This window comes from Lissotriton vulgaris, chromosome 4_1 (genome assembly GCF_964263255.1).
Source record: "Lissotriton vulgaris chromosome 4_1, aLisVul1.2, whole genome shotgun sequence".
Taxonomy (NCBI): domain Eukaryota; kingdom Metazoa; phylum Chordata; class Amphibia; order Caudata; family Salamandridae; genus Lissotriton; species Lissotriton vulgaris.
In genome coordinates, this window is record NC_141691.1 from 568951649 (window position 1) to 568970580 (window position 18932).

At 44.0% G+C, this 18932-nt stretch overlaps 1 protein-coding gene across 13 annotated transcripts in view; it reads right to left on the bottom strand.

Annotated features, from left to right (window-relative positions):
• The window catches only part of LRRFIP2 (LRR binding FLII interacting protein 2), a 415348-nt gene that overhangs the window by 68537 nt on the left and 327879 nt on the right, over positions 1-18932 (bottom strand). For 9 of the 13 annotated variants that reach the window (XM_086964762.1, XM_086964761.1, XM_086964764.1 and 6 more), the window contains 3 exons: positions 7097-7189; positions 1016-1117; positions 627-759 (listed from right to left, as the gene is read on the bottom strand). In XM_086964762.1, the coding sequence (XP_086820888.1) occupies positions 627-759; positions 1016-1117; positions 7097-7189 (328 nt within the window). The remainder of the gene's footprint in view (positions 1-626; positions 760-1015; positions 1118-7096; positions 7190-18932) is intronic. The other 4 variants (XM_086964773.1, XM_086964768.1, XM_086964767.1 and 1 more) reach the window with 1 other exon arrangement.

An 18932-nucleotide genomic window follows, 5' to 3' on the forward strand; every position in this document is an offset into this window, starting at 1 on the left:
ATTGGAGGACGTAGCTCACACTGACTGCAGGAGGTAACTCACTCTACTGGACTCCTGTGCAGTAGCACAGCCTGGAAAGTACAGGAGAAACAATTTCTACTTCAACACTAGCAGGACTCTTGTAGGAGGACCCATGACTACGTAATCCTACCTCCATACACAATAGGTTATGTGGGTGGCATTGGTGGGGTGTGATGAGATGGCAGGCGTCCATTGCGGTGGGACACCAGAACAGCGACTAGGGCATCGATTAAAAAGAAGGGTGAGTTTGTGGCTAGTGCTCCTCTAGACCTCCTTAACAGACTCAAAAATGGACTACAGATGGGGAAGAAGATGAAGGGAAGACACTGGTATCGTTCAAAACATACGGTTATATCACCGGGATCCTGCTTGAGGCTGAACACGATGGTGAAACCATACAGATCTAGAACTAGTTCTATCAACAGCATGAAGGAGATGACGTCATTAAATGCTTTGCTGGTACTAGCATTTCAGAGAGAACCGCCCAAAGAGAACATTGTACGATACCATCTAGTAAAATGTGCAACGGTAAACACAGCAAGCACTCTGTACAATCCAGTTGTAGCATTCAGGCGCACGTGTGATAGGGATCAAGTTGTTTTTACCTAAAGGCCCCTCGCCTGCAGATTCCAAAACATGAGCAGCTTCCTGTGACACCACAGTTATTGCACCAACCACTGGATCGTGGTTTATGTCACCGTTCGGCGTTCCGTCGGGGATGATAACTAACCCATGTTTCTGGAGGGAAATAAAACAGAAGCTTGTTCACAAAAATGAAATGCAAGGCCAGGAAATCTGTCATTAAAATTAAGCCTTCATACCATACCAAAGAGACATGCTTGCCTTTTACTATGCAGAACGTAATGCGACTTTAAAACAATCTGAGTAGAAAAACTATTGTTTCAATGTTTTTAAATAATCATATTACCCCCCAGGTTTCAATTTGCGCGCATTCCCTTCCCACCTTTTTACAGCGTGCGCTCAGATACAGTACCTCTCCAATCTTCACTTTTTCTTTCAGGTCGAGCAACTCATTTTTGAGTTCGTCCCGCTCATTCCTAATGCAGTCAAAGTACTCCTTCTGCCTCTCTAGGGCCTGGGTACAGGCAGGAAGCAAAGGAAACAACGGCAGAGGAACATCATGTGATAAATAGTAGGAAAAGAGAAAGAATACAGGTACATGCAGATAGAATGGGTGTGGGAAACCATGCCATGTTACAAAAACTGTGCACACAAACCAGCAACTATCTAGAAGCAAGCAGGCAAGCGTGTGCATCCCCAATTTAAATGAGAATTGATTATCGGAATATTTCACATCAAATCAATCAAGTTAGGGCAACTGTGCTGGTTGAGAAGAAAGATTAAAAAAAACGCAATTTGTGAGGCATACTGCTCTATTTTCAGATCTGGTTTTGACAACCCATGCATGTCGAGGAAAGGACCGACTAAGGTCTCAGGTAATGGACAGTTTATTTGAGCTACTTAATATTGTTAAATGGAGAAAACACGAGAAAATAGTAAATACATCGGTAAAATAAACAATAAGAGAAAAGGGGCAAGACAGTCCAAATTAAACACTGTCCTTGTTCTTAAAGCAACCGTAAATAGAAAATCTAGACATTCTAAAACCAACAAATAATGTCGAAAAGACTATCAATCATCAAATTTCGCAGGTGCCAATAAATATTACATAGCCATAAAAAATACCAACCACACATACGAGTCATGCAAGTAACTATTCTTCACTCCCTTTCTAACCGAGCTGCAAAATCAGTAAGGGCCATCATCTGATACGAAGAAAAGGTAGTTGCATTTCAAATTTTTAATATGGCAAATCGAAACGCAACATGTGCCTGAACGTGTGAGTGTTGTAGAAAGCACTACCTTTGCACATATCGGAATTGGGCCTGATCTGGAAGCAAGAGTAATCCGTTACATTAAAAGCTGCAATAAGTCGCATGAATAACTGACAACTATCCGGTCCCAACAAGATTGTCAACCTCCTTAGAAATCTTTCCAAGGCACAGATAGCGACACTTCTCAACAGTTGCCAAAATCGTTGTAATACCAACAATCCTTAATGTTACACACATTGCTATTTCAAAGAGTGGTCCATACAAGCATCAGCAATGGATCTACAGAATATAGGCAGAGGAAACCACTAATTATATAGTTTATTTAACAGTCATTTGAGTGGTAGTAACTACATACCGAGAAATGTTTCAAAATCTTCCTCTTGACTGAATAGCTACAATGGATTTTATGTTATAAAACATCTTTCTCTTCCCCATTTAGACATACTTTGGGCATCTTCATTGTAATGCAACTGTAAATATTAATCACAGTGAAGGACAAAAATAAACTGATTTCACCATAAAATGTTGGCAATGGATTAGATAAAAGCAAAATCAACTCTCTCCGCCAACTTCCTGAGAGCCCTTTCCCCCAGCCCTCACTCTTCCGCTCTGGACCCCCAGACTCCTGTGGGAAGCTTCAGCTCAGAGACACAGTAAGATAGGACAGATTTCCAAGTATGAGTAGTACACATCGTGCAAGAAAAAATAAAACAGAGCTGATACTGCCTAGCCATACATTTCTTTCCTAGAGTTCCTCAAAAGATATTAGTTTAGAGACGGTAAACACTGTAGAGGTATCCAACGCCACACAGGTCAGGTTTACAGGATAGCCACAAAACTATAAACGAAGCCCAGAAAATCTTTGAATCTAAATGTAACTTTGTGAATATAAATATTGGATTGTTTCTAAAACCAGCCTGTCTGCAGTCCTCCAGTAACAAAACATCACACCATACGATTGACTTCCTGGTCTAAAATAGACCACAGCTAAAAAACTTGTAAATGTAGTCTCACAACACAAACTTCAGAATTCTTGGAATGGTTCAAAACAGAGCACCCACTTGCACTCATGCTTATGGATATTATGCAATTCTAGGTCATTTGGCTGTTGAAGTGCTTAATCACTTTCAGGGTAACAGTCACTCAATGTTTGGGATTCAGATGTAAAGGATAACATGTTTCTACATACACATTTGAAGACAAATTAAGCCTTGTGATGCGGAGAACATGTCTGAAGCCAATCTATTCTATTTGATCTTCCTTTTACGCCGGCATAACATAATTTAACCTAATTCATGCTCTCCCTGGCATTTGCACCAGATCATCCCCTTATGCATGTACACATTCCATCTAACCATTCTGCATGTCTTTTACTTCTATAATTTAAATGTCCTTAATTTCCACATGCTATAGCCAATATGGTCTTGAGTTGCTGTTTTTCTTTTTTATATATGAGACTCCAGGAGGCCAACCATGGTATATCATCAGCTCCTCAAGCACTTCCTAAATGTTTTAACCTTCTGCATATCTTACTGGCGCACTCTATAGCCCTACGGCAAACACAGCTCACAGTGGATTGATGCCCTTCCAATTTCTCTTGGCCTCAAAGATCACAGCAAAGGGGTACTTCCTTTGGCACGACTGAAAGAAATCACAATAGTGGATGTATTTGATGACTTCTTAGCAGTTAGTACTTTAGAAATGTGAGTTTTTAGAGATACAGACCCAGTTTCTAACTACAGTTTGCACCATCCCATTTTACCCCTTATAAAAATATAAAGCACATGCAAGTCAGATCATGCTATGTCACCTAGCCATTTTTTCCATAATACTCATTCACAGTAAGTGTGGCAATCACCCATTCAGCATCCCTGGTACACTAAATTCTCTAGCAGATAGAAAAAAGAGTTTGTGATTAAGGCAATCTGTATGCATTTTTCCACTTCATAAACAAATCCGGGATACAGTTGCCCTCCCTGCAGGCAATACAAATCAGGTTTATAAATAAGGGACAAGTAGAAACCCAATTTTCTTCATCTCTCTAAAAACTGCTTAATATCGATGATATGAATGATTCAATGAGGCGGACTAAAATTGTTGTTAGAACTGTCGTATAATATTTTCAAGTTGCTGATTCCATGACATTATGTATTGCTAGTGTAGTTTAACCACTTCTAAGGTGGAATTTACTTGTAATTGCCTTACAACAGAAAGAAACATAAATAAGACTATTCATATTTCGATTTATGCAAAGTACAAGCCTGGCAAAGTTACCCCAATTTAGTCAGCTGTGTTAAGGACAGGTTTTTGCAAAGTTATATTTGAACTATACCATTACAGCTAATGCCACACCTACCAAAATTCCAGTAGCCAAGTTGTCTGGCAAATTAAAACGGGGATTGGGTCTCTTCAGGCATGATGCATCTGCACTTGCTTTAACTATTTATAAGATCGAAATTTAAGACACTTGCCAGGGTACAAACCATAAAGGCCACGCCACTTTTGTGCAAAATCTATTAATGCAATGTGCATTCTGTGGACCAAATACTATTAGTAGAACTAAAGTTTCAAAGAGCCACTACCGCAATAAGATAGTTTCCCTAGCTAATAAAACGTCTAACAATGCAACCCCTTCATCTCCGCCACTAGAAGAATTCTATCAAATCTTGGGAGCACTTTTCAGGTGTCTAGCTTGCCTTCTAGCTACACGTGATCAGAGAAAATATTCAGAGCTAGTGCTAGAAAAAGCAAAACAATGTATCACGGATTTCCTGCTACAAATCAAGGGAAGCAACTGAGAAAAACATACAAATTAAGGCTAGGTGATATTTGCCAAGTAAAGTGGAGCGAATGCGACCTGAAATGTACTACCAAAGAAAGGATAGAACAACATGTCAAACAATTTCCCAACAGTATTTTCTATATAAGATCTCAATTCATACTTTCGTTTACCTGAATCCTGGCAGTTATATTAGGGGTAAAAAACAGTATGTATACCTCTTTTTAATACAATTACAAATATTAGTGAAATATTTATCTACTGTATAAACTTCCTGAGAACTATCAAACAATGAGATCAATTCATCCCGGTATCTGCCTTTGTGACATATGTAGGATGGTTTTCTTGGAAGAGATTATCTTGATGGCAAGACCTTCCAAAGGAGAGTATTAAAAGCAAGGGGAGACATGGATAATGGTTAGAAGATTAAACTATAAGATTTAAGAGCTGACATGGATAGTTAATGTAACACAATGTACACCCTAACATTCCCATGCCATTCTTGCATAAAGAATAATAAATGCTTTATGAACAAAATATATAAATCAGATAAAGCGGTGATTTGGATTAAAACAATTAAAAAATGGGGTAGCATGAAAGAAGAATTATTTCTGAGTGTATTCGAACTAGTATTTTGTTTATTTAAAACATTTTTCCGCCGTCTTATAAGTGGCATTTAAGTGTACAGGATGACTTTCCAATGGCCAATCAACAGTGAGTCTTGTATTTTTCTCAACTATCCCTGTACTTCTCGATTTTGTGTCATAACAATCTTTCCCTTGGAGTGCTCTCCAACTTTTACTTCTACATCCACTCTTTTATCCAGTACCAAACTTAGGATATTATGCAAGACTTTAAGCATTCTGGTCACCACTGATCACATGCTGAAATGTAGTAATATTTCCCCAAATTCATGTATCATTTTCTACTACTACTCTAACAAGATCCTGCATTGCATGAATTGGAGGACATAATAGTTTAGGGAAGTATAGCCTCCTCGCATTGGTGAACACAACGGGCCAGCTTCCATCCAAACACAGAGTCCTTTTCAGTTAAAAGGCCATAAAAATGGGAAGACAAAGGATCAACGAGAAATTTGACGATCAGAGTACATGACCATAATAATCATCATATTCTTAATGCAAAAGAAACTAGAATATACTATACTCCGATTGTATACTCTGCTGTCAACACGATGTCCGCTAAAGGTACATGAAATCAGAACTGTGATACTTGTAAGTTTAGTTTGGCCAGAATCAAATGTCTATAAAATAGTCATTGATTTATTTTGCATTTTCTTAGCCAATTCGAGGTATTAACATGAAAAACAGAGATCAGCAATGTTAACACAATTTTTAATTAACAGAAAAGAATGTAATACTGAAAAATCTGGGGTAACCTCATATTTTGATGAACGAACATTGCCAACAGAACATGTTTAGCTCCTACACAATCTACCCTACAAAGCCAAATGGGGACATTTCATGTTTAATTGCGTATACTTCTGTTTCTTGATGGTCAGGAATTAGTTATAAATTTTGACCCACTTGCTACACCTGTTCCTCTAATTTATTCTGTTGAAATTCTAGAAGACAAAGGCATACAAGACGTTCTTGAAAAATGTGAGTAATTTATGTGTAATGAACAAAAGTTTACACTAAGTCATTTACTGATTAATCTAAAGCAAATGTTGCGATGAAAAAGCAGAGACCTTGTAGTACGTATTCCATGCTTTTAAGGAAGTGTATCACAATGACTATCATATACAAAAAGGCAAATTAGTTGTGTGTTAGTTTCAAAAGATTTACTCACAAATGTAAAAGCAATGGATGCGTGCATTTCAAACTATGAAAAATAAACTTTTTTTTTTTTAAATCAGCCATGCGTGCTATTTATCAATAGACTGATATTACACATTGTACAAACAAGCTAATCTACTTCACTGCAATGAAGAGAACTTGCAAGCATATTGGGGTCTGCCGGAATAACAATAGATAATTTTTGGAAGTGAGAGGCTATGTTCAGCACTGTAAGAGTATTTTCAATATATGCAGAGATTCTGGCTCAGTAAACCTTATGACTGTGGCAAGTCAGACAGCAGAGTGTCCTTAGATGCATTAATGGTGATTGGACTAATTCAGAGGTCATGGGTTTGACAGATGCCAAGTCCAACAAAATTGAAAACTAAGCCAATGCAAAAGAAAATGTGGGAACGTTTATGAAGATGTACACCGCATTTTTCTTAAAACAACTACGCAAAATTAATCTTGAATATTTACAGCTAATGTTAGGAGGTCATTGAATACATACTCATAGTTAGACATAGGCATGGCCTGTAAAGGATGCATAGTGCACAATGGCTTCCAACTAAGTGCATCAGTCTACTGATAAATAAGGTGGCATCTGCCTGTTCTAACACTGCGACTGATTATTCTCATACCCCAATTTTTTTATCTTTCCAATTAACTGTCTCCTGGAGGTCAAATACCTCCCTCGAAATGGATTCAAGTTTCTGCTGCATTTGCTGATTTGCCTGTATTGGACAGGGGAAGAAGAAGTAGAGAGGAAGAGGAAAAGGAAAGACGAAAATTAAGGTCAGTAGTAACAAAAGAGAGAGGAAAATAACGACAGCTCATAAATTGATGGAATTTGGACTAACTACTGTCACCAGTGACAGCTTTGCAACCTAATCTCCAACATTTCCACTGAAAGAGACTAACTACTTCAGTCACTGAGATCAAAATAAAAAATATATATTTATGACCATTTCTTACAGTATACGTTGGTTTCCACACACTGCTAGGTCCAGGGCCACAGGTGGGTTTCCATGATCTGGCCATTTTTCTAGCACAGCGGGAAACCACTAGAAATGTGAGGGCTCCTGAGGGATCTAGAGTGGCATGGTGCAGACAGCAGGAACGTTGGGCAGGATATTAAAGTGTAGTACTGCTTCGAGAAGCACAGTGTGGCCAAGGTTAGTTTGATTTGTCCAGGGCCTGGAGGTGCTAGTAGATTACATGAAAAATCTAGATCCCTGTCACTAGTAGTATCACCAGGTGGTCCCTTAGGGGTGGTTATGTCTGCATAATGCTGATCGATTTGAGCCACTGGTGTCTGGGGCCTGTACTCCCTTGGGGTGTCACCAGGCCAAAAATAGAATCCAATGGGACGATTAAGAATGGAACATAGTAGGACTACAGCGACGCAAAAAGATGGACAGAACGCTGAAAGGATATGCCCAGGCGTGGGTCCCTTGCTCGCTATGCCACTGGATTCAAGCTAGCCTGGCTTATGAGGGGTGATACCCAGAAAGAGGTCCTGGGTGCTTGTTTTCCGGTCCAGGGTGGATCTGGCCTGGCAGTTCAGGGTGGACTGTTACCATGGGGAGCAGGGTCAAGACTGATTTGCATATAGCTATATCCAAACTGGGGTGGCATGGTGAGTAATAAAACGATGTAACCCAGATCAGTGACTAGGGGGTTAATGCTTGGCAATGCTGAGCGTTTTGACCATCATCTTTTTCTGTTGCTATATTATATTAATATATCTATCCTGCACTTATTTTTCAAAGGAACACTTTAGGGAGATGGATTCTCAAAATGACACCTTGAAGAGGTGAGACAATTCATTAATGAAGTACAACTGATTGCTTTGCCACAGAAGTATAGTTGTAGGGGTCCTGTTTGATAAAATCATTAGCAGGAGCAGCAAGGTTAAGACTACTAAATTAAATTTTCCTAAGTGGGACTGCACTACTTTAACTATCATGAATTCACTGAAACACACTTTCATGTTGACAAAACTTAGTTAAGGGAACACCACCCTCCATCCATGACTTCCACTCATGCATGTAGAGAAAGAGTTATGTTACTTACCCTTTAAGCATCTGTTCTTGGCATGTACTGCTGTAGATTCACATGCTTTGAAAACTCCTGCCATCTAGTGTTGGGTCCAGATGTGTGCAAGTTTTTTTTCTTTCGAGAAAGTCTTTTGAATCACGCAGTAAAGTGACTCCTCCTCTTGGTAATAGTGTGCATGGGCATCAACTCCATTGTTGGATTGTTTTCCCACAGGCAGGTGAAAATGGAGTACAAGAAAGTGTCAAAGATATCCATGCATATGTAAAGGTAAAAAAGGAACTGCAAAGGCCAAGGTGTCTGGGGAGGAGGATGGGTGCATGTGACTCTACAGCCCTACATACCAAGAACAGATGCTTACAGGTTACCATAATCCGTTCGAGGCATGTGTGGCTGTAGATACACATGCTTTGCATAGACTAAAGCAGTGCCCTACAAAAGCGATGGCTAACCTGTGGTTGTTGAAGGTGTTCGAAAAAGTGTATGTAGCACTGTCTGACCTACCACTGCTTGTTAGCATGCTAGGGCATCCATGCAATAATGCTTAGTGAAAGTGTGTGGCGTAGACCATGTAGCTGCTCTACATATATGAGCTAGTGGGATATTGACTAGGGGAGCCATGGAAGCCCCTATTTTGTGAGTAGAATGTGCTGTAAGAGGCATTGCTAATGTCCTCTTGGCGTTGACATAGCATGTTTGAATGCATTTAATTATTCATCGGAACAAACAGTTGTTTAGTCTTTGGCAAATCTTTAGTTCTGTCACTGTAATACATCAGAACTCTTGACATCTAATTTAGGAAGAGCTCTTCCCACAACTGAGTGGTTTAGGAAAGAATACAGGAAACTTAACTGATTGGTTAAAGTAGAAAGGGGAGACCACCTTTGGAAGGAATTTTGCGCTGGAGTGGAGAACCACCTCATTGCGGAGTAGTTTGAAGAAGGGTTCTTCTACAGGGACATCTTAAGGATTTGGGGGGCCATGGGCAAAACATATTTTAGGGGCCCTTGTTCGGAACAGTTTTGAATTTATGATCCAATACTAGCTCTTTCATGCCCTCTCTTGCCAGGTCAATGACCATGCACAAGCTCACTCGTCCAAATTCTAAATGTGTTTACAACTAATATTCAGGGATAATGATGTGTTTTCAATATTTTAACACAGCAGCTGGATTTTGCATGCAACAAACAACATTTTGTAGCAAAATGTCCGTATTAGACACTCACACATCACCCACAATAAAAATAAATCAAAGGAAAACTGTATTTAAAATAATCTGTTTGTTAATTACTCAAGGTCATAAGGGTAAGTCTTTCTGCAAAACAGAGCTGGCTCTATCAGGGGCCCCCTGAAAGGCTGGGGCAGTGGTCTAGAGCCCACTTTGCCCATGTCTTAAAAAGTATCTATTCTTCTAGGGTTTGAGCCTGGAGTGCACCATCATGTCTAAGTGAAGTGATGGCAATTAAAAAAGCAACCTCCCAGGACAGGAATTGGAGAGCACAATTACGTACTGGTTCAAATGATGGACCCATACGTCTTGCGAGAATGATATTAAGATTCCAGGTAGGTGCACATAGAACCCAAGGTGGAATCACTTTCTTAATGTCTTCCATAAAATATTTGATGACTGGTACTTTAAACAAAGAGAATTGTTGCCCCTTTTGTAGATAGGCAGTTACTGCAGCGAGATGTAATCGCATGGAAGAGAACACATGTCTAGAAAGATGCAAATGTACAATTACAAGAGAGGGTAGTAGTGTTCCCTAAAAGGGAAAAAACGCACATTAAAATTAACAATTATCGTGTAGACAAAGTCAATGGTGTGAATAATAAAAACGTTTGCTGTAAGTACAGCGGGGTGCTTTGCTAGCTATGAGCTCCCACCACCCAAGAGTGCTATTAGCAAGTTGAAAAAACAACCTGCGACTAAATAACAGGAAAATAAGCTAATACAGCACACCCATCACCAATATAAACAGGTCCAAAAACGAGAAACAGTATACATGGACCTATATTAATCTAAATTAAATAAATCAATCCAAACAATCTTCAAGTTATACATTGCAATCCAAAATTGCCCAGGACATGAGTAGTCCACGAAACCTCTGTAGAAAACGTTCTTTTTATTGATTTTCAGACAAACTTCCAGTGTAGAAAACAGCCAACACATGTTTCGTCTGTACTAATCAGTATTCAGACTTTCTCAAGGCTATCGATTGGTTTTTTGTAAATCCGAAGTAAAAATCAAAAATTGATGAAGAGGTAGGATGGTGGTAAATAGAAGAAACACACTGAGTATGGACTACAAATCTGGACAATCTGTAAAGGTGTATCGATTCCAATGAGTTAATGCCAAATAAGATGAACCGACTCCAGAAGGGGTAACCAAACTCAAGTGAGAATAGAGTGGCCAGCAAAGACCCTCTTAGGACGCTAGAGTTCAGAGTAGCTATAAGTTAAGGTTCAAGTGCATGCGGCCCGACCATAGTACGTCAAGTCCTCGCCTGCTCTTAAGTCACCGCCAAACTGGACGCGTGTTTTCTACAGAAGTTTCGTTGACTACTCATCATGGCGTGGGCAATATTGGATTGCCATGTATAACTTGAAGATTGTTTGAATTGATTTATTCAATTTGGATTAATATAGGTCCATGTATACTGTTTCTCGTTTTTGGACCCCCTTTACATTGATGATGGGTGTGCTGTATTAGCTTATTTTCGAGTGTTAAATGTAGAAGGTAACAAACAATGTTTTGTACTGTAGCCTTATATGGATTGATACTGTTAGTATGACAGGAACAGATACATATTTTCCATTTGGCTGCATAGCATGCTCTTGTAGTAGGCTTACACACTTCTTTGAGAATGGCAATACATTCTGGTTGGAGATTCAGATACCCGAATTCTGTGAACTCGAGAGCCAAACTGCTAGGTTGAGTTCCCTGGGATTTGGGTACCCGATTTCTGCATAGTTCTGAGTGAGGAGGTCCGGGCTGAGGGGAAGCTTCTCGTGTGGAACTACTGAGAGTTCAAGTAGAGTTGTAAACTAGGACTGTCAGGCCCAGGTGGGACCTACCAGTAGGAGTGTGAGAGATGATTGCCTGAGCTTCCGAACCAGAAACGGAAGAAGAGGGAGAGGAGGAAAAGTGTAAACATCCCTGACAAATTCATCCAAGGAGCATTGCCCTTGGATAGTGGGTGTGGGAACCTGGAGGCGAAGACTGGGCATTTTGAGTTATCTGCGGCTGCAAACAGTTCTATTTGTGGAAACCCCCACTTGTGGAAATAAGGGAGGAGGACTTTGAGGTGGAGTTCCCACTCATAGTTTTGTTGCTGCATCCTGCTGAGGAGATCAGCTAAATTATTGTCCGTTCCTGGGAGGTTTTCTGCTAAGAGATGAATGCTTTGATGTAGAGCTCAACACCAAATGGTCCGAGATAGGAGTGATAACTGTAGAGTGTGTCCCTCCCCATTTTTGTACATAGTCTGGATGGACAACATGACAACCATGTACTAAGACAACTTTCCCTATCAGGTGAGGTAGGAAGATTTTCAATGCTAGGTCAACAGCTTGAAGCTCAAGCTAGTGGATGTGTAGACCCTGGACTGTGAGATTCTGTAAGTATGTACCCCTGTCTGTGAATGGTGCGTCCATTGTCAGGATGATGTGGGGAACAGGGTTGAGAAAAGAAAACGCCCTTTTAACAGGTTGTTTGTGTTCTACCACTGCAGAGAGCGAGGAGTGCGGCTGTCTATCAACACTAGATCTTCTAACTGACCGTGTGATTAAGAACATTGTTGTGCTAGACATTCCTGAAGCGAACATGTGTAATCTTGCATGAGGGACTACGGTGATGCATGATGCCATCATTCCCAATAGATGCATGACAGTTCTTACTGTGAATTGTTGGTTGGGTTGGAACTGTGGTATAAATGTTTGGAAAGGTTGGATACTTGCTGTATTGGGAGAGGCTAATCCCAGTTGTGTGTTTAGGATAGTTACCAGATATGGTTGAATCTGTAAAGGCTGAAGATGAGATTTTTGGAAATTGATGGTGAAGCCTAGCTGATGGAGCAGGTTTATAGTACTTGGTGTGTTAGACTACTGGCTTTGATTGGCTAGTCGTTGAGATACAGGAAGACATGGATGTTGTGTCTGAGTAAATGTGCTGCTGCCACTGCTAGGCATTTGGTGAATACTCAGTGTGCAGTAGTCAGCCCAATTGGGGGGGGGGGGCATGGGAGGGGGGGAGACTTTGAATTGATAATGTTTGCCTGCTTTCACAAATCTGAGATATTTGTGAATTGCTGGATGTATTTGAATGTGAAACTAAGTGTCCTTTAAATCTAGGGCTGAGAGAAAGTTGCCTTGCTGTAGAAGTGGAATCCGGTCTGGAAGAGTGTCCATATGGAAATGCTTGGACAGGATGTAATGATTTAAGGGCCGCAGATCTAATACTGGCTGCAAAGTAACGTCACAGGGAGTATATTCCTGACCCATGATGTTGAAGAAAGATGGGTTCTATAGCTCCTTTGAAAAGAACTTGAACTTCTTGTTTGAGTAATGTTTGGTGTTCCAGAGAGAGCCTGTGAGAGCGAGGTGGAATGTTTAGAAGTGGGGCAATGAGCTTCAGACAATAACCATGTTGGATAATGTCCAACACCTACTGATCCGATGTTATGGATTGCGAAATGGGAAGAAACTGTTGCAATCAACCTGACAGGTGTGGGATGATGGGTGTGGGATGGTGGGGGTGGGGGTGGGGAGGAGAAAAAAGTCATTTTTTTGTGATGGGTGCAGCACCATGTGGTGAAGCACATTTGCGTCTACCTCTTGAGTTGTCGCCCCTGTATGAGTCTCTGTAATAGCCTCCAGGAGAGGACTGGTGATTCTGACATCTGTGGTATGAGCAAGAGGCATCAGAACATGTTTTTGCGGGGGGCGTGGCTAGCAGCCAACGATGGCGGCCGCAGCTTAGAGAGGCTCCAGTGAGGAGGCGGCTTCCCACTGAAATCCGTCATATTTATCCTGATTTTCGAGGTGCTTAAAGGGGTGGATCGGACCCAGAGGCCGTGCAGCACCCGGTGGTTCAATTTCGCGACGGCGAAGACCCTGAACCAGCGCGACATCGCTTGGCAGAGATCAGCGAGAGGTGGGGCCTAACGCTCTCCTGGAGGCAGCGGAGTTGCGTATACTTGAGACCCGGCCGGAAATAAACTTTTGGCGGCGGTGGTTGGCCAGACGTACCGGGGACCGGGACGCACTGCCAGGACAATCCGCAAGCATCCCCCGGCGGCCCGGTGATACAAGTGGGGCCCCGAGACGGCCAGTGGCAGTGGGTATTCATGTGACCACGCTTGGAGGCGCCGCAGATAACGCCGGGACCCGGGCGGCCGGACCCGCCATCTTGGCCGTTGGCTGCACGCCATGCCCCGGGCTCTTCCAGCAACCGCCCCCGCGGAGCCGCCGGCCATGGCGGAGCGATAAACACCTGCGGTCTTTGGGAACTGCCAGGTGGCTACTATGCAACGGTCACCTAACGTGACCACCCACAGACGACGGCAGGATAACGAAGCACCGGCCCTCCTTGGTTTGATCACGGACTTACGCTGGTCCGAGAAGTCCGCAAGACCAAAGCCATGTCCAACAGAGGCCCCAGGAATAGCACTACTCAGGCCAAATTGGTCAAATTCGCTTACGAGAGACAAACTCCTCCCCAAGAACAGCGCAAGAATGCGGGGAAAACGTCGGAGTCTGAGGGGGCGAAGAAGGCCACACTAGAGGACGTTCTGGCGGCACTGGCTCAGGTGCAGGCAACGGTAGGAGCGACACCAACGGAAGTCACCCTGATACTGGCGGACCACCAGAAAATGAACGAAAGGGTAAAGCAGGTGGAGGTTGTCACTAAATCATTGGTCGAAGACGTGTCTGAGTTACAAACGGCGATGGAACGGCTACAAACGGACACCAAACTACTCAGAGAAAAGTTGGATGACCAAGAAGGGCGCTCCCGGCGCAATAACGTTCGAATTTTAGGAGTGCCGGAATCTGAAGACAAGGGCGCCATGGACCTATATGTGGAAGAAATAATCAAAACCAGACTCCAACCTAAAGGCCTTTCGAACTTTTTTTCAGTGGAACGGGCCCATAGAGTACCGGGGGGCAAACCAAAGACAGGTGGTCCGCCTAGACCAATACTGGCAAGACTTTTCAATTTCAGAGACCGCGACGCCATCTTGCAGGCCGCAAGGGTGGCGCCGCCGATCCAAATCCAGAACTCAAGAATTGCCTTCTTCCCAGACTACACGGCAGAGGTCTCTAGAAAGCGCAGAACATTCCTGGAGGTAAAGAAAACTTTGAGGGAAAAGGAACTGCCGTATTCAATGCTTTTTCCGGCCCGGCTGCGAGCGGTGGCGGACAAAAAAGTATGGTTTTTCGATTCTCCAGAAGCGGCCCGGGACTGGCTTGAGTGGTGGCATAATGTGGACCGGCAGCGGAGGCGACACAGGTCTACCCAGGATCGCAGAGGCGACAGCAGAACTGGCTCACAGATGTCAGGGCGTGGAGGAGCGGAGGGCTCTCTGTCCCGTGGTTTTGCGGGGGCCGGTGGTGAAGAATGAACCCCATACTCCAATTCTCATGGACAGGGCAATCGCTGACCATTCACACACTGTTTTATAGCTGCAATTGGACACTGGCACGAACACCCCAACGGCACGCAGGGATGCCGCCTGCTCGGGGAGACGCTCTCCCCCCTACACGCAAGCACTCTGCTCAGTTGGGGGGGGCGGGCAGTTGAAAGTCCGTTAGGCAGGGTAGCAGGGAGGGGGGTGGGGGGGATTGTATTGTTACAGTTAGGAATGTATATAGACGGTCGAGGACGATGCTTGAATTTCAGTATGAGTCAATGCAAGATGGGTGGGATGGACAATGATCATAAGCCTCCGTGATGTCCCTCAGCCCTTCGCTATGCACCGGCATAGCCGCCATACCTGATCCACCTCTTGGCCAATACACCATGAAGCCCATAGTACCTAATGGCTGATAATTCTGTCCCGGTAAGGGGGGTGGACCCTGAGTCACAATGCCCTCCCTTACGCTTACTGTCTTGGAATGTGAGAGGTCTTGGGGACAGGGTCAAACGAGGGTTGGTACTGACTGCAATTAAAAGACAAAACCCCACCATAGCACTACTGCAGGAAACTCATCTGGTAGGGGGGGGCTACCAAGGCCTTGGATAGAAGAGGATATAAAATGTTGGTCCACTCTGCATCCCCTTACTGACTAAAACTGATGACCATGGCTGCTTTGCGGCCCTGCAGGGGCAGTGGGAGGGGAAACTTTTTAATTTGGTCTCAGTGTATATTCCACCGGCATTGCACTCGGTTCACCTCCCAAAATTAGGTGACTTCCTTCTGACTCTCCCCGAGGGTGAGATCATCCTGGGGGGGGACTTTAATGCAGTTCTGGACACACAACTTGATAGATACCCCACACAGGTTCAGGCGGGTGGGGTCTCCTACCTTCAGCGGTTTGTAACGGCCATGGGACTGACTGACATCTGGAGACATTTGCACCCTGGTACGAAACAATACACTTTTCACTCAGCTGTGCACGGCAATCTATCTCGCATTGACCACTTCCTGACGCTGGGAGAGGGCCTCCAACATATAGACGCAATGACAATTCACCCTCGAGGGATTTCAGACCACTCGCCACTCACGCTAACACTTTCTTCTCAGGCACGATCACGCAAACGCATTTACCCCATTCATGCTACCTACTTAAGGGCCTTGCGAACCTGTGGAACCCTAAAGACAACAACAAAGCAATACTTCCAAGAAAACATACACTCAGTGCGTTCCCCAGAGACACTTTGGGAAGCCTATAAAACGGTCCTGCGGGGACAAGCCATTAACTCCATTACGGGTCATAAAAGACAGTTGTCACAGGAATTAGTTAATTTGGAGGTGGCTTTACATGAACGGACCGCAGCCCATGAACAGCCCCCTCTCCATTAACCCTTCACGCACTTACCCTTCAACAACAACTATACAACGATCACCTACGCATCCAAGTAAAAGGGCACATAACCGACACTCAAAATAGAATCTACGAGGTGGGTGAAAAAGCTGGGAAAATGCTGGCATGGCTTGATAAACGGGAGGGTAATTCCAGAGGGATCCAACGCTTGAAAGACGAACATGGGGCGGTACACACAGACCCAAGACATATCACGGAGTTACTCGCGACCTATTTTGAACGGGTGTACACCCCGGAACGTGTGATCACACCTGAAATGGCCAAAGACATCCTAGCTCCGATCGAGGTCCAAACATTGTCACCGGAAGCATCACAGGAGTTGGAAGCGGACATCACCGCCGATGAAATCCAACTGGCGATTCGGGCACTAAACCCGGGCAAAGCAATGGGACCCAACGGCATACCCATTGAATGGTATCAAGCAGTGCCTGGAACCCTCAGTGAACATCTACTGGGAATGTTTAGGGAATGTCTAGAGAAGGGTTCCCTTCCGCCGGACCAGCGAATGGAGACCATTGTAACTATCCCTAAACCGGGCAAACCACCTGATGAGTGTTCCTCTTATCGCCCCATATCCTTGCTAAATGCCGAAGTTAAGATTTTGGCTAAACTCCTAGCGACCAGAATCCTGCCCCATCTGTTGTCGATTATTCACCCGGATCAATCGGATTTATGCCACACAGAAATACAGCGTTGAATCTGCGAAGGCTGCACGGCGTGCTGGCTAGAGCAGATTCTATCAGCGCACCAGCGGCGATTTTAGCACTTGACGCTAAGATGGCATTTGATCTTGTGGAATGGGCATATCTTTTTGAGGCACTGAAGCGCTTGGGATTCGGGCCCCGTTTTATTGCATGGGTCAAACTATTATACACTGACCCTGTGGCACACGTGGTAGCTAATGGACATATCTCGCGCACGTTCCCGCTGGGGAGGGGCACACGACAGGGTTGTCCCTTGTCACCCCTGCTGTTCGCGATCTCCTTGGAACCCCTAGCGACCCTCATAAGGACCTCGCCTCTCCTCAAGGGCATATCATGGAGTGAGGGATGGGAGGACCGACTGTCTTTATATGCAGACGATATGTTGATTCATCTAACAAACCCCGAATGCGGAGTGCCGGCTTTATTGCACATTTGTGACACACACGGCAGCGTTTCCGGCTATACGCTGAATTGGAATAAGTCAAAACTATATGTTTTGCAGGGGAAAGCCCTGAACCTTGGCGAGGCGTGCCCACTAGCGATAGCGGGCTCGTCGTTTAAGTACCTGGGCATTCAAGTCACTAGGGATCCAACGGAATTCATGGATAAAAATCTGAAGCCTCACCTTGATAGACTTAAACGAGATGTTACGTTCTGGTCGGGTCTTCCGTTGACGCTCCTGGGTAGAGCCGCACTCTATAAAATGATGGCGTTGCCAAGGTTTTTATATGTCCTCGAGAATACACCCTATCCTGTGGCCCCTAGGTTTTTCCAGAAAGTGGCAGCGCTGGTTTCTAACTTTCTATGGGGGAACCTCCCTGCACGCATTGCACAATCCAAGTTGCACAGAGGCTGGTACGACGGTGGTATCGCCTTACCTAACTTAAGACTGTACTACTGGGCAGCACACCTTAAGCCGATCAACCAGTGGATTCATGCGCCTCAAACTGAGCCAGCGTTCCAGTCTGACAGGGCGCAACTGGGCACGAACAGCCGGTTGGGTCCATTATATGATCACCGTAAAGTTCGTGTCCTACTGGGGCCCACTAGACTGACAGTACAGATGTGGCATACAGCAACAGCAGCGCTGGGTTGGAAGGGGAAGATCACCGGAATGACACCGCTGTGGGATTCTCGGATGTTGGGCAACATGAGAAACAGTAAGGGTTTTGCACTGGGACACTATAGGGATTTCCACGGTGGGTGATCTCTGGGAGAGGAACGGGGTGATACCCTTTAACCGGCTGAAAGAACTATATGACCTTGGTGACAGGGAACTTTATAAGTACATCCAGATACAACATGCATTGCTCGCGGCCCTTCCTCCCGACACAACACTGCCTGAGTCCTCGCTGTTAGAAGACCGCCTCCTTACTGATTTTATGATGGAAAGGGCAACATCACTCACATACCGCAAATTGCTCAATAACTTCCCAGATCCGACACTCCTGTTAAAGGCGAAATGGGAGGGTGACACTAGCGAAATGGACGAGCATGAGTGGAATGAGGCACTTGGGTCCCTTTAAGGAAGTAGGCATCTCAGCCCGAATGCGGCTAGTACAACTCAAGATACTACACAGGGTTTATTACACTAGGACCATGCTACACCGCATCCACAGGATACCACATCCTTACTGTCTTCGCGGGTGTGGGGAGGAAGGAACATTTTTTC